The 17,367-nt window shown below is 43.5% G+C and overlaps 1 protein-coding gene across 1 annotated transcript in view; it reads left to right on the top strand.

Moving 5' to 3' along the window:
* Positions 1-17,367, top strand: part of cyfip2 (cytoplasmic FMR1 interacting protein 2) — a 252,229-nt gene that overhangs the window by 112,072 nt on the left and 122,790 nt on the right. Inside the window, exons 11-12 of the mRNA XM_051934205.1 lie at positions 5,218-5,335; positions 10,376-10,495. Coding sequence (XP_051790165.1) covers positions 5,218-5,335; positions 10,376-10,495 — 238 coding nt within the window. The remainder of the gene's footprint in view (positions 1-5,217; positions 5,336-10,375; positions 10,496-17,367) is intronic.

Here is a 17,367-nt window from a genome sequence, read left to right as displayed (position 1 = left end):
GGTGCTGTCCTATATTTAAATTATGTGCAATAACCCAATAGTGCAATAGTTATTTATTCTTTCCAGTATTTAAATAATGTGCAATAACTTGATTTAGTTATTATTCTTTCCATTTGTATATAGCGTCGCAGAACTTTTTTTGCAACTTTTTGCACCATTTGTTTATTTACTTGTTGTGTTCTACACATATGTATGCAGTGAAGGAGCTGCTTTTAATCTCATTGTACATGTGTATAGTGACAATAAAAGGCATTCTATTCTATTCTGTTCTATACTTACTCCGAGGAGTGAAGGAGGCACCTAACTGACCTGCTCACATTTGCACATGAATGCGCAATCAGCCAAGCACCCCAATCAACCTTAGACTGGCATGTGCACACACACACACACGTGCGCCTGCTCTAGTTTGGAGCTCGCCATCCATTATCAATCCATCCATTCATCCATTATCCAACCCGCTATATCCGCACTATAGGGTCATGGGGGTCTGCTGGAGCCAATCCCAGCCAACACAGGGCGCAAGACAGGAAGCAAACCCCGGGCAGGGCGCCAGCCCACCGCAGGATACACACACACACACACATCAAACACACACTAGAATCACCAATGCACCTAACCTGCATGTCTTTGGACTGTGAGAGGAAACCCACGCAGACACGGGGAGAACATGCAAACTCCACGCAGGGAGGACCCAGGAAGTGAACCCACGTCTCCTTACTGCGAGGCAGCAGCGCTACCCACAGCGCCACCGTGCCACAGGACTTGATTATTTATTTAAAATCATGCTTCACCATGGTCCTCTTGTACAATACAATACAATTTATTTTTGTATAGCCCAGAATCACACAAGAAGTGCCGCAATGGGCTTTAGCAGGCCCTGCCGCTTGACAGCCCCCCAGCCTTGACTCTCTAAGAAGACAGGGAAAAACTCCCCAAAAAAAAAACTTGTAGGAAAAAAATGGAAGAAACCTCAGGAAAGGCAGTTCAAAGAGAGACCCCTTTCCAGGTAGGTTGGGCTTGCAGTGGGTGTCAAAAGAAGGGGGTCAATACAATACAATACAATACACAGAACAGAACACAAGTATTTCCTCAATACAGTATAAAAATAAAAATTTTACAAATACGGAGCAGAATTTAACAGTAGATGATATCCCATAATATGATTTGGATTTGTTTAGAGTCCTGGAGACCTCAGCCATCAAGCTGTCCCCCCTATTTGGCCATTCCACAGCTGAAACAGTGCTGGGCCAGCCAATCTGATTCCTGCAATCCTCCATCAGGGATGACTTTATCTTAGGCAGCCGAAACAACTTGGCAGGTGGGCCGTGGCACCAAGTGCGACATTTGAGTACCAAGAAGAAAAACAGAATGGGTGAGGGTTAGTATCCAATTGTAACTCTCATGTTACTTATGTTTTAGTGCTAATGACTAACAACAGAGATGCAGTCTGTACCGTTAAACCGCAGCTCTAGTCAGGGTGTGCTAAACTGAAGTAGTGAGTCTTCAGCCGGGATTTGAAAGCTGAGACCGAAGGGGCATCTCTTATAGTAGCAGGCAGACCATTCCACAGTTTAGGGGCCCTGTAACTAAAAGCTCGACTTCCCACTGTTATTTTATTAATCCTTGGAATCCTAACCAGACCAGCATCTTGAGATCTTAATGTGCGCTCTGGTTTGTAAGTCATGATAAGTTCAGACAAGTAAGCCGGACCTCGGCCATTTAATGCTTTATATGTTAAAAGGAGGATTTTGAAAACTGCCCTAAACTTAACCGGGAGCCAGTGTAAGGATTTAAGAACTGGAGTTATGTGTTTGTATTTTCTTATCTTACTGTATAAAAGTGGTTGGGATTGTCCTTCCGTCCCGTGAGGCAAAGTGTAGCGGTATTCGGCTTATCATAGACTTACTACTTGCAGCTTGCGGTACGAAGCAACGAGATGTGAGTAGAGTTCTGGTGCTCCCATCGTTCCCTTGCTTTTGTGCACGATGCGCTGGAAAAATAGACAAAATTATGTCTCTGTAAATCCCTTTGTGCGTCCATGTGTCCGTGTGTGTGTATCTTCTGGTGAAGTGCTCATGCGCGGGGCACGATGCGATGCTTCAAAGGCCGCCTGACGCGTCACACAAGACAGAGAGGGCGGGACCTATAAAATATCGCACGGCTGATCCAATCGGATTTCGGTAAATGAGATAAGACCTAAAACATAACGCACGAAAAATCCAATCGGGTACTGAGACACGGAGACCAGCTTCCCCAAAGAGGTGGGATTAGTGTTTGTTGTTCACTCTGAGGATGTCAGATTTGCGATTAATAAACTTGGCCCGGTAAAGTGTAAAGTGTTTTCCTAAATATACGAATTTTCATGATATTACAATAGGATGACTTTTAAAAGTAGATTTATTTTTGCGCACATAAAATCCATTGCTGGGGAGACGCCATACATACAATAATCAGCTGCACGCCAGCACAGATTAAAATACTTGCTGGAGAGACGTATTACTGTGAGAGAAAATTAAAGGCACACAATACAGTGACGCATATTACAGCCACATACAAGCCAGTATTACTGTAACAGAAAATAGACGGTCCTTTGCCATTTAATATAGACTGTTCCTACTAATGTTTATGCACTACTATTCTAGCGCCCGTTATTGTAACGGGCTTAATGTCTAGTTATTGTAATAATTCTTGCAGCAGCATTTTGGATTAAGTGGAGGCTGAATAAAGAACAGTTTGAACATCCAGTGAACACCGCACTGCAGTAGTCAATCCTACTAGAAATAAATGCATGAATTAATTTATCAGAATCCCACTTATTTAGAAAGCGCCTTAATTTCCCAATATTTTTAAGATGGAAGAAACATGATTTGGACAACTTTGTAATATGCGCTTTAAATGACCTGCTAGAGTCAAAGATAACTCCTAGATTGCTGGCTGATTCAGTAAAATTAATGGGGATTCCAACTGAGTTAAATGATGACAAAATATTGTTGTGATCAGCATCATTCCCTCCAACAATTAACATCTCTGTGTTATCAGTATTTAAAGACAAGTAGTTCTCATCGATTCACTCCTTTAATTCACTAACACAACTAATTAAAGACAACATCAGAGAAACATCATCTGATTTAAATGAAAGGTATAACTGGGTTGCAGTGGGTTGGCACCCTGCCCGGGATTGGTTCCTGCCTTGTGCCCTGTGTTGGCTGGGATTGGCTCCAGCAGACCACCGTGACCCTGTGTTCGGATTCAGCAGGTTGGAAAATGGATGGATGGATGGTATAACTGGGTGTCATCTGAATACGAGTGAAAATTAACATTATGTTTTCTAATGAGAGATCCCAGTGGAAGCCTGTAAAGTGAAAACAGTAAAGGTCCCAGTACTGAGCCCTGCGGGACACCATATCTCACTTCTGTGTATAATGATGGAGTCCTGTCAGCACATTTCTGTACATATCGGAGTCGATTTGATAAATTAGAACTAAACCAAGCGAGCACAGTGCCTGTAAGGCCAACATCATTTTCTAGCCTATGTAGTTAAATAGAATGGTCAATGGTGTCAAACGCTGCACTTAAGTCCAACAACATAATTACAGTGGAGTTTCCTTCATCAGAGGATATCAGAATGTCGTTTACAATATGTGTTAGTGCCGTTTCTGTACTATGACCAGTGCAGAAACCAGACTGGAATTTCTCAAATAAATTGTAATGCATAAGGTGTGTCTGAAGCTGACTAGCGACTACTTTTTCTAGTATTTTAGAGAGAAACGGTAAATTTGAAATAGGCCTATAATTATTTATCACACAGTGTTCTAAGGTTGCATTTAGCTTTATTTTCACACTTTCTGTTGTGACCAAAAGGGGGGTGCCCCAGAGCCCCTGACTCCAAACACAAGTGCACAAACACAGTCAAGGGTACAACGAAAGTGTATTTATTTTACTGGATATCTTCCACGGGTTCTTCTTTCATTGCAAATCACAGTCTCCATCCAATATAATAATTCCTCCATTCTCCTCCAGGCAAGCCTTGTCCTTAACCTCCCAACTCCAACTCCTTGAGTGATGCGGGACGCCTCCTTTTATCCTGGATCCCGGAGTACTTCAGTTGCCAAAGCATTGCATGACGGAAGCACTTCAGGGTCACATGGATGTTACCCTTGCCAGGAAGGTCTGCCCCCTGGAAGCACCCAAGGTCCCCAACAGCATTGCCTATCCACACTACAAATTCCAAGGAACCCTGCGAGTGTCCAAACTGGGAACTGGTCAGCCGAGCCCTGCTACCTGCCCTGCTATTTGAACAGGATTAAAAATATAAGATCTTCCCAGATGGGTTGTGCCGCCATTCGTGCACTCCTTCATCCATCCATTCTCCACCGCTTATCCGAAATTGGGTTGCGGGGGCAGTAGCCTAAGCAGGGAAGCCCAGACCTCCTCCAGCTCCTCTGGGGGGACCCCAAGGCGTTCCCAGGCTAGCCGGGAGATATAATCCCTCCAGTGTGTCCTAGGTCTGCCCCGTGGCCTTCTCCCAGTGGCACATGCCCGGAACACCCCCCTAGGGAGGCATCCAGAGTGCATCCTGACCAGATGCCGAACCACCACAACTGGCTCCTTTCAATGCGGAGGAGCAGCGACTCTACTCCGAGTCTCTCCCGGATAACTGAACTCCTCACCCTATCTCTAAGGGAAAGTCCAGCCACCCCGCGGAGAAAACTCATTTCGGCTGCTTGTACTCCTTCCATTATGGTTAGTGACATTTCCTCAAACCCAGGTGGAACACCAGTCCACCCCCTTCTACACTTAACACTGTGTTTGAATTGGTGATTGGGAGAAGTGGGGAAGAAAAAAAATGGAAGGACGATTTTATCCTCCCAGGACAAGGATGTAGGCTGAAGTTTTGGTATGGTGGGGTGGACACCACAGAGGCTGAGGTATCTGCTTGCTGGAAAGACATGGCGGATCAGTTAATGTTTCTGAATGTTAAATAAAAGTAATACCAGATGTTGTAAAAAAGGTAAATACTTTTTTGGCTAATCTATGAAGTGGAACATATTGGTAAACACAAACTATTGGATATTTTTGCAGTTTGGAACTTGTAACCAATGTTAATAGACTTAATGGTTTACCAATAGAATATGTGGAATCCAGTAATATTTTTAAGCATTTTACACCCTGTTGTAGTAGTTCTTCAAGTTACAGATGTGTTGCTTTCAACTTTAGGTGGACGTGTGCTCAGAGTAGCATCAGCCCACAGTACAACCTTTGTGAACAAATGGTTCAAATCAGGGATGATCACATCCGCTTTATCTCTGAACTGGCCCGCTACAGTAACAGCGAGGTAAGCCTACTCTAAAGTTTCTTGTATCACCAAAATGTCCCAACTGTATCTGAAAAATGATGACATGGTGGCGGAGTTTGTTCTTCCAATACTGCTCATGGGACAAACATTCATGTGTGTCTGTGACTTTATTGTCATGAAGATGCATGTGATCACCTTGTATCTGGGGAAGGGTGGGGGGTCTCTGCATATAGCGGGTGTGACAGTAGATGGCGCTATACCAGTGTTTAACCCGACACAGACAGACACGGGAGGCACTGATAAAACAGAAATGTTCTTTATTTATACTTCACTCGTGTGAAACGTCTTCCCCGTTCCCATGAGCACACAATATAGTCCCAAAGCACAAAACACACCACAGTTCTTAGTCCTCTTCTCTCTATCTCCACCACTCCTGTCCGACAAGATTCGTCCACTACTACCCAACTCTGGTTCCTGGAATAGTGTCTGTTGGCCCCTTAGATAGATAGATAGATAGATAGATAGATAGATAGATAGATAGATAGATAGATAGATAGATAGATAGATAGATAGATAGATAGATAGATAGATAGATAGATAGATGGATAGCGTAGTTGGCAGGATTAGATAGATAGATAGATAGATAGATAGATAGATAGATAGATAGATAGATAGATAGATAGATAGATAGCAGGATTAGATAGGTAGATAGATAGACAGACAATAACTTTGTATAATGTTAACGTTTACCTCCCCGGGTGGAACTGAAGAGTCGCATAGTGTGGGGGAGCAACGATCTCCTCAGTCTGTCAGTGGAGCAGGACGGTGACAGCAGTCTGTCGCTGAAGCTGCTCCTCTGTCTGGAGATGATCCTGTCCAGTGGATGCAGTGGATTCTCCATTATTGACAGTGGCCTGCTCAGTGCCCATCGCTCTGCCGCGGATGTCAAACTGTCCAGCTCATATAGGTCACCCGGAGATGCTCCAGGTGCTCGTTGACCTGCTTCCGGTAGCACTTCCGGAGTGTGGCAGAAGAACCGCCCACACGGGCTCAGGAATTGTTGCAGCACACCCTGGCGGCGCCCCCGGATCCCAACAGGGTTATAACGAACTCCAATTCCCATGAAGCCCTGCAGGAGTCTGAGGTACCGCTGCCCTACAGCGGGGCTGCCATCTAGCATTCTGGGGAAGGTGATGCTCTGTCCACACTTGCTCCCCTGGTCCTTCCAAGGCAGAGGCGTCCCGCCCATCCATGACATGAGCTACTTTCAAAATGCTAACATTCTTCCCCTGGGGTAGCCAGTTCTTTACAACGTAGCGAGATTCTTTAACATGGCCGTCCCATTCACAGGACTTCCTATGTCCAGGTGCATTTCTAGTAGCAGTGCCACTACTTTTAGATCACCACAGATGTCCTAGAAAAGTCACAAAAATAGGTGATTGCAATGAAACGGCACATGACCGAAAATTTTAAAGGTGATTTTTGGTAATCTGTAAGGTACGTCCAAAAGTGTTGAGGAAGGAAAATCTTTGTTGTCCAGTGTTAATATATTTAACCGCCTTACGTTACGTTTTTTCTGAAAAAAAATGTAAAAAACATTGAATTGTTTATCTTGAAAAATTATTCTTTTATTAAATCTCATCTTTCTACTGTAAAATGTGAAAAACATTAAAAGTGCAAAGTCAGAAGTGTAGAAATTATAATAATGATAGAAATAATAATATGAACAGTACACTGCACATGTGCGAGTGTCACTTTTGGATTCACCAGAATCCTTTTCGGTTTCCCATACCGTCTGAAGTTCACTGCCTGAAGACAGATTCACCTCGTATGACTGCTGGTGAGAGGCATTTCTTACGAGACGCCATTACGAGGCTAGGAGAAGATGTGCTTGGGCCTACAGTTAGGTTCATAAATATTTGGACAGAGACAACTTTTTTCTAATTTTGGTTCTGTACATTACCACAATGAATTTTAAATGAAACAACTCCGATGCAGTTGAAGTGCAGACTTTCAGCTTTAATTCAGTGGGGTGAACAAAACGATTGCATAAAAATGGGAGGCAACTAAAGCATTTTTTGAACACAATCCCTTCATTTCAGGGGCTCAAAAGTAATCGGACAATTGACTCAAAGGCTATTTCATGGGCAGGTGTGTGCCAGTCCGTCGTTATGTCATTATCAATTCAGCAGATAAAAGGCCTGGAGTTGATTTGAGGTGCGGTGCTTGCATGTGGAAGATTTTACTGTGAACAGACAACATGCGGTCAAAGGAGCTCTCCATGCAGGTGAAAGAAGCCATCCTTAAGCTGCGAACACAGAAAAAACCCATCTGAGAAATTGCTACAATATTACGAGTGGCAAAATCTACAGTTTGGTCCATCCTGAGAAAGAAAACAAGCACTGGTGACCTCAGCAATGCAAAAAGACCTGGACGTCCACAGAAGACAACAGTGGTGGATGATCGCAGAATCATTTCCATGGTGAAGAGAAACCCCTTCACAACAGCCAACCAAGTGAACAACACTCTCCAGGGGGTAGGCAGGCGTATTGATATCCAAGTCTACCATAAAGAGAAGACTACATGAAAGTAAATACAGAGGGTGCACTGCAAGGTGCAAGCCACTTATAAGCCTCAAGAATAGAAGGACTAGATTGGACTTAGCTAAAGAACATCTAAAAAAGCCAGCACAGTTCTGGAAAAACATTCTTTGGACAGATGAAACCAAGATCAACATCTACCAGAATGATGGCAAGAAAAAAGTACGGAGAAGGCGTGGAACAGCTCATTATCCAAAGCATAGCACATCATCTGTAAAACACGGTGGAGGTAGTGTGATGGCTTGGGCGTGCATGGCTGCCAGTGGCACTGGGACACTCGTGTTTATTGATGATGTGACACAGGACAGAAGCAGCCGAATGAATTCTGAGGTGTTCAGAGACATACTGTCTACTCAAATCCAGCTAAATACAGCAGTCAAATTGATTCATGATACAGATGGACAATGACCCAAAACATACAGCCAAAGCAACCCAGGAGTTTATTAAAGCAAAGAAGTGGAAAATTCTTGAATGGCCAAGTCAGTCACCTGATCTTAACCCAACTGAGCAGGCATTTCACTTGTTGAAGACTAAACTTCAGACAGAAAGGCCCACAAATAAACAGCAACTGAAAGCCGCTGCAGTAAAGGCCTGGCAGAGCATTAAAAAGGAGGAAACCCAACATCTGGTGATGTCCAGGAGTTCAAGACTTCAGGCTGTCATTGCCAGCAAAGGGTTTTCAACCAAGTATTAGAAATGAACATTTGATTTCCAGTTATTTAATTTGTCCAATTACAGTGCATCCGGGAAGTATTCACAGCGCATCACTTTTTCCACATTTTGTTATGTTACAGCCTTATTCCAAAATTCAGACACACAACATCCAGTCTGAGGTCAAGAGCGCCCTGGAGCAGGTTTTCATCCAGGATGTCTCTGTACATTGCTGCAGTCATCTTTCCCTTTATCCTGACTAGTCTCCCAGTCCCTGCCGCTGAAAAACACCCCACAGCATGATGCTGCCACCACCATGCTTCACTGTAGGGATGGTATTGGCCTGGTGATGAGCGGTGCCTGGTTTCCTCCAAACGTGACGCCTGGCATTCACACCAAAGAGTTCAATCTTTGTCTCATCAGATCAGAGAATTTTCTTTCTCATGGTCTGAGAGTCCTTCAGGTGCCTTTTGGCAAACTCCAGGTGGGCTGCCATGTGCCTTTTACTAAGGAGTGGCTTCCGTCTGGCCACTCTACCATACAGGCCTGATTGGTGGATTGCTGCGGAGATGGTTGTCCTACTGGAAAGTTCTCCTCTCTCCACAGAGGACCTCTGGAGCTCTGACAGAGTGACCATTGGGTTCTTGGTCACCTCCCTGACTAAGGCCCTTTTCCCCCGATCGCTCAGTTTAGATGGCTGGCCAGCTCTAGGAAGAGTCCTGGTGGTTTTGAACTTCTTCCACTTACAGATGATGGAGGCCACTGTGCTCATTGGGACCTTCAAAGCAGCAGAAATTTTTCTGTAACCTTCCCCAGATTTGTGCCTCGAGACAATCCTGTCCCGGAGGTCTACAGACAACTTCTTTGACTTCATGCTTGATTTGTGCTCTGACATGAACTGTCAACTGTGGGACCTTATATAGACAGGTGTGTGCCTTTCCAAATCATGTCCAGTCAACTGAATTTACCACAGGTGGACTCCAATGAAGCTGCAGAAACATCTCAAGGATGATCAGGGGAAACAGGAGGCACCTGAGCTCAATTCTGAGCTTCATGGCAAAGGCTGTGAATACTTATGTACATGTGCTTTCTCTATTTTTTTATTTTTAATAAATTTGCAAAAACCTCAAGTAAACTTTTTTCACGTTGTCATTATGGGATGTTGTGTGTAGAATTCTGAGGAAAAAAATGAATTTAATCCATTTTAGAATAAGGCTGTAACATAACAAAAGGTGGAAAAAGTGATGCGCTGTGAATACTTTCCGGATGCACTGTACTTTTGAGCCCCTGAAAGGAAGGGATTGTGTTCAAAAAATGCTTTAGTTGCCTCACATTTTTATGAAATCGTTTTGTTCACCCCACTGAATTAAAGCTGAAAGTCTGCACTTCAACTGCATCGGAGTTGTTTCATTTCAAATTCATTGTGGTAATGTACAGAACCAAAATTAGAAAAAAGTTGTCTCTGTCCAAATATTTATGGACCTAACTTAACTCTTCCGCAAGATACGCCTATAGTGTTGCCAGAGTGAGGCTCAGCTCTAACTCTTTTGCCGTTTTTACAGCCCAAGTAAACCTCGGGTCTTACATGAGACGCATTCTATACATTTGCCCGAGCGACACTCAAACTAACGCTTTTAGCGCTGTTTTTAAAGCCCGCTTGGGTCTGACAATAAGAAAGTTAACCTGATGCTGCCAATACAGGCATTGTCCCTCCAGACCCTAAGCTGGTTAAAGTCGATTTGAGAATGATAAGTGAAATTTCTCTTTTTATTCAGGCAAATATAAAGTCTAGAATTTAAACTTGTTTATTTTTATTTTTTTACACCAGGTTGTGACAGGATCTGGATTAGACAGCCAAAAGTCAGATGAAGAGTATAGAGAACTTTTTGATTTGGCGCTCCGAGGTCTTCAGCTGCTATCAAAATGGAGTACTCATGTTATGGAAGTGGTAAGTTCTTTTAAAACGTATTGTCTTGTAGCAGTCGTGGGGACCCTAAGATTCACACCATCTGAGGATGGTGATTTGGTTAGGTTATTATGAGAACCCCGGGAGCACACCCAGCCTTGAGCCAACACGCACACACTCACACACAGGGACACTGTTAGTGGCACAATGAATGGGTACATAACAAGGAAATATAATAATCAAATAATGAAAAAAGAACACACAATATAACCAAAGATATGTAGGCAACGGCCCTCCCCAGCTCCCCGACGACAATAATAACTGACAACTCTAATTGCAAACAATAAACACTAACAACAGAGTCCAAAACAGTCCAGTATATTGGGGCAGTTGATGATGGCTGTGTGAATGAAAAGCCCTATGAACAGAATTCTGAAAGCAATGTCAAGGTTTGTCCTACCAGGTTCCTAATGCGATGTGGGGTTTGAGGTGAGTTGGAGCACTCCCTCAGACACAAATGTATCCAATCAGTACGAATTCACACAGACAGGCAGGCACAGGATAGCACATACATCCAGAAACAAACTGTAGTCCTAGTTAGTCAAGTCGTAATCCAGCTGTGTGTATGAAGCGTATTAACAAACAGATGGTTGATCGCCTTCCTGCCTATTTCTTTTACGTTCCTTTTTAAAGGGCCTGTCTGCTCAATCTTTTTCCTAGCAGCCCCTATGCCCTCTGAAGCTGTCCAATAGTGTTATACCGCTGGGGCTGCTGGGAGATGTAGGACATTTTAAGTAGCGCTGCTGCAGCCTACTTCCAAGATTTTTCAAAATGAGCCTCACATGCTCTGTTAATTGTATTCCATGCTTATTAATAGAACTTTAAATTCATTATATTGACATTGTAATATACCCTAGGTTCTTGTCTATAAGCCGGACTCATGTATAAGCTGGAGACCAAAAATCATACAAATTTTTAAAATAAAATCGTATCATAGATAAGCCGGACTCATGGATAAGCCGAACGTACTATAACCTATAACTAATAGAAGGGAGGGAGGTCAGTGGTCTCACTCGCACCCATTTAATTTCTTTAAGGGGGGAGAGAGTGTGAGATATTGGCGTCTCTCTCACTCCCTGCATGGCGCGGTTGGAGCGGCCGGAGCGCGTTCTTTCTGCTCTGGGCGTCGCCGAGTCAACACGCGCGCGTAGCGGTCATTTAAATTGTGATTTTATATGTAAGCATATTTAAATATATATCGCGGACTTTTTGCTGGTTCGCGGATTTCTGAGGACAATGGGTCTTTTAATTTCTGGTACATGCTTCTTCAGTTGGTTTGCCCAGTTGATTTCATACAAGGGACGCTATTGGCAGATGGCTGAGAAGCTAGATTGCTAACTTTTCTGTCTCTCTTGCGCTGACTATCTGTGATCCTGACGTATGGGGATTGAGCAGGGGGGCTGTTTGCACACCTAGACGATACGGACGCTCGTCTAAAAATGCTGAAAGATTATCTTCACGTTGCTATCTTTTGTAAAGCTGATTCCTGAAAAGACATGCTGCACAGTGCTTTGCATACTTAAAAGCTCGAAGGGCACGTATTGATTTTTGACTGAAAAACAAACTCTGTCTCTCTCTCTCTCTCCCTGCTCCTGACGGAGGGGGTGTGAGCTGCCGCCTTCAACAGCTTTGTGCCGCGGTGCTTCGCATACTTAAAAGCCAAACAGACATATTGATTTGTTTGCTTCACTCCTTTGAAGAGGAAGATATGTTTGCATTCTTTTAATTGTGAGATGGAACTGTCATCTCTGTCTTGTCATGGAGCACAGTTTAAACTTTTGAAAAAGAGACAAATGTTTGTTTGCAGTGTTTGAATAACGTTCCTGTCTCTCTACAACCTCCTGTGTTTCTGCGCAAATCTGTGACCCAAGCATGACAATATAAAAATAACCATATAAACATATGGTTTCTACTTCGCGGATTTTCTTATTTCGCGGGTGGCTCTGGAACGCAACCCCCGCGATGGAGGAGGGATTACTGTATAAGCCGGATTTATGTATAAGCCGATATTCTATTTTTTCATTTTCACAACTTTTTTCCTTAGATAAGCCGCGGCTTATAGACAAGAACTTAGGGTAATTCTTTCCATCCTGATATGCTTCACTGTCTCCTGCAAGTGCCAAAACACCCATTTGCAATTTGGCATTAGCGGCAGTGAAATATCCAAGTTTGAGTGTCAGAATATGAATGTATCGGATTTTGTTGATGTTCCCTTCTACCTCTCTTTTGATGTAGCCTTTTGTATTGTGCAGTTTATTAAAGTGTATTCTGCCTTTTACCTTCTTGCCATGACTTCAGTCAGACTTCTGCCAATCAGGTGCGCCAATGGAGACAGCAACCACCCAAAAAGTGGGCTTTTGTGCAATTAAATGCCACGCTTGAAGACTGCAGTAAGCTGTGAGTGCTAAAGGTTGCATGACAATAGACATTTATATAAGGGATCAAGGGCAATCAAAATTACAAATAAAAAGATGATCCCAAGTCACGCACTGACAGCGGTAGTGAGACAGTATGGGATCAAAGCTTTACCAGGGCAGTAAAAAAGTTTCCCTGGGAAAATGCTTGTTAGTTCCCCCATCCTTAGTTAGGAACATGGCACCTTCAGGAAAGTTAAAATGTTGTTATTACTTGAAGTGAGAAGGAAAAATACCTCTGACAGAATGCTGTCCATTGACTATAGCTGTGCCTTCAGCACTATTCAGCACTATAAAACCTGGATGGAGCAGAACTCTTTAAAATTAAATTGCAACAAAACTGACCTCCTGCAGCTTGGGACTAAAGTGCAACTTAATAAAATGAGCTCCTTCCCAGTCCATCTTGGCGGTGATCTCATCAGACCTGCCTCTACTGTAAAGAATCTTGGTGTCATTTTTGATTCCTTCCCTTTCTTATTCCGCCCACATAAATCACATTAAGAAACTTTCTTACTTTCACCTTCATTACATATCACATGTTCGCTCCTTCCTCTCCTTTTCTAACGCTGAGAAACTTGTCCATGCTTTTATCACATCCCACATTGATTATTGTAATTCCCTACTGGCAGGTGCCCCTTCAAATCTTATATCGCAGTTCCAGCTTATTCATAACTCAGCTGCAAGAGTCCTGACAAGGACCAGCAGCAGCGAGCACATCACACCCATCCTGTTTCGCCTTCACTGGCTCCCTGTGTCCTACAGAATCAAATATAAAATCCTACTAATAACCTACAAAGCCTTAAAGAACCTTGCATCAAACTACATCAGTGACCTTCTCCATCACTATGTGCCTGCCCACCCACTAAGGTCCTCTGATTCTGGCAATCTTGTTGTGCCCCACACTAATCTACACTCCATGGGTGACTGGGCCTTCAGCTGCATAGCACCCAGACTCTGGAATGACCTACCAAAATTAATCAGGTCAGCTGACTCCATGAATTCTTTTAAAAAACAACTCAAAACTCATCTGTTCAGGAAGGCTTTTAGCTCTACTTGACTTTATTACCCTTCTCTCAGTTTACTTCTCTGCCAAGTTGCTCGTGTAACCTGTGTGTGTGTGTGAGACCATCAATTATGTTGTCGAAGGCTCTGAGGCTAAGGATCTGCATTGGCAATCGGAAGGTTGCCAGTTCAAATCCCATAAGATGCCAAAAGGGACTCTGCTCTGTTGGGCCCTTGAGCAAGGCCCTTAACCTGCAATTGCTAAGTGCTTTGAGTAGTGAGAAAAGCGCTATATAAATGCAAAGAATTATTATTATTATTATTGTCTGTTAGGCTTTTCTCTGAATTTACTATCGTACTCTTCTTTATTTATTTATCTGGTTTGGTACAATGCTATATACTGTATACCCTGCCGTTCTTTCTTAAAGTCTGTGAAGTACCTTGAGCATGAGAAAGGTGCTATATAAATAAAATGTATTATTATTATTATTATTGTTGTTGTGCCCTCCAGCCTTGGTCTGGGCAGCTGTATCCATGGTTAGGTGTTTGACTTCCTGATAAAGATGACCCCAGTCAGCGAGGAGTGAATATTTTTCCAATAAACTCAAGTTTTCTAAAAAGCATACAAAGCAATGGTTTCATAGATCAGTCAATCAATCAACAATAATACTTATTTTACTATTATTATCCATCCATCCATTTTCCAACCCGCTGAATCCGAACATAGGGTCACGGGGGTCTGCTGGAGCCAATCCTAGCCAACACAGGGCACAAGGCAGGAACCAATCCTGGGCAGGGTGCCAACCTACCGCGAGACACACACAAACACACCCACACACCACGCACACACTAGGGCCAATTTAGAATCGCCAATCCACCTAACCAGCATGTCTTTGGACTGTGGGAGGAAACCGGAGCACCCGGAGGAAACTCACGCAGACACGGGGAGAACATGCAAACTCCACGCAGGGAGGACCCGGGTCTCCTAACTGCGAGGCAGCAGCGCTACCTACTATTATTATGTTTTATTGAATTTATTAAAAGCAAGTAACATTTCATACAAACAAGTCAAACTTAACAAAACTAAATTCAGTTAAACCCCCGATCCATGAGAAAGCGAGAAAGGCCAACAGCCAGAGTAAAGCTTTAAGAGTAGAAAGTAAAAGGGGGAGAAAATCCTTTTCCCCCAATTTAAATGCTTATTTTAAAATTTTATTGATCAGATCCTGTCAGGTTTTAAAAAAAAAGTTTTGCACAGATCCTCTAAGTGAGAATTAGATTTTTTCCAATTTCAAATAGTACATAACATCAGATACCCACTGCCTTAAAAGAGGTGGGCTAGGATTCTTCTAGTTGAGTCAGACAAGTCTACGTGCTAATACTGAAGTAAAGGCAAATCCAGTTTGTTTGTCCTTCTCCACTTTAAGCCCATCTGAGAGACCACCAAACATAGTGGATTAGGAGGGATTGGGACCCCAAGGCTGTCTGATAGCTATTTAAAGATTTTGGTCCAGAATGATGTTAATTTGGTGCCCACCCAGAACATGTGGCCCAGTGAGGCTGGAGCTCGATTGCAATGTTTGCAGGTTGGCTCTTGCCCTGGAAACATTTTGGGCAATTTTTTTTTTTGAATTTATTTAAAATCAAAAAACATTCTATACAAGCAAGTCAAGTTTTACAAAACTAGGTTCGAATCAAATCAAACCCCACCCATAAGAAAGAGAGCTAGGCCATCCATCCATCCATCCATCCATTATCCAACCCGCTATATCCTAACTACAGTGGAACCTAAGTTCACGAACGTCTCGGAACACGTACAAATCGGTTTACGACCAAAGAGTTCGCCAAACTTTTGCATCTGTTCACGACCACACACTCGGTATACGAACAAGCCAGTTTCCCTTTTGGTTTGTGTGTGCTGATGATTTCCGCACGTGTTCAGTCTTTCCCTGTACTGTACATTGTTCTCGGTGCATCACACAGAGGGACTCTCCCTCAAAACTTTAACCTCCTCTCAACCCAGTTTCCTCTTGTGGTATAGCGGGTCCACAGCTCCCGTCAAAAAGGCCAGTTTTAATAAATAACTACATAAATAAAGCCGATGCAGGATAGTGAGAGCGCGGGCTTGCGTGCAGCTCAGCAGGGAGCCTGGGTGTTTGTCTCAGTGTTATTCAATGTTTTTACATTTAGTTTACTATTACACTGTGCATTCTGTGGTATAATTAACTATTTTTGTGCTTAAAAATCTTTAAAGAAAATATATTTACATACAGTCCGTATGGTCTGGAACGGATTAATTGTATTTACATCCAATCCTATGGAGGAAATGACTTCGGGTCACGACCAAATCGGGTTACGAGTTTTGGAACGAAGGTTCCACTATACAGGGTCACGGGGGTCTGCTGGAGCCAATCGCAGACAACACAGGGCGCAAGGCAGGAAACAAACCCCGGGCAGGGCACACACACCCACACACCAAGCACACTAGAGTTAATTTCGGATTGCCAATGCACCTAACCTGCATGTCTTGGGACTGTGGGAGGAAACCCACGCAGTCAAGGGGAGAACATGCAAACTCCACGCAGGGAGGACCCGGGAAGTGAACCCAGGTCTCCTAACTGCGAAGCAGCAGTGCTACCAACTGCGCCACCGTGCTGAGTTAGGCCAACAGAGTAAAACTTTAATAATAAGAAAAATAAATATAAATATAATATATAATATAAATATAATAAAAAGAAGATAATCCTTTTCCTCGATTTAAATGCTTATTCTAAAATGTTAGTTATCAGATCCCGCCAGGTTTTGAAAAAGTTTTGCACAGATCCTCTAAGTGAATATTTAATTTTTTCCAATTTCAAGTAGTATATAGGGCGGCACGGTGGCGCAGTGGGTAGTGCTGCTGCCTCGCAGTTGGGACACCTGGGGACCTGGGTTCGCTTCCCGGGTCCTCCCTGCGTGGAGTTTGCATGTTCTCCCCGTGTCTGCGTGGGTTTCCTCCGAGCGCTCCGGTTTCCTCCCACAGTCCAAAGACATGCAGGTTAGGTGGATTGGCGATTCTAAATTGGCCCTAGTGTGTGCTTGGTGTGTTTGTGTGTTTCCTGCGGTGGGTTGGCACCCTGCCCAGGATTGGTTCCCTGCCTTGTGCCCTGTGTTGGCTGGGATTGGCTCCAGCAGACCCCCGTGACCCTGTGTTCGGATTCAGCGGGTTGGATAATGGATGGATGGATGGAAGTAGTATATAACATCAGTTACCCACTGACTTAAAAGAGGTGAGTTAGGATTCTTTCAGTTGACCAAGATAAGTCTACGTGCTAATAGTGAAGTGAAGGCAATTCCAGTTTGTTTGTCCTTCTCCACTTTAAGCCCCTCTGTGAACCCACCAAACACAGCTGTTAGTGGATTAGGGGGGATTGGGACACCGAGGCTGTCTGACAGGCA

The sequence above is a fragment of the Erpetoichthys calabaricus genome, chromosome 11 (genome assembly GCF_900747795.2).
Source record: "Erpetoichthys calabaricus chromosome 11, fErpCal1.3, whole genome shotgun sequence".
Taxonomy (NCBI): Eukaryota; Metazoa; Chordata; class Cladistia; order Polypteriformes; family Polypteridae; genus Erpetoichthys; species Erpetoichthys calabaricus.
This window is presented reverse-complemented; position numbering and strand designations above follow the sequence as displayed.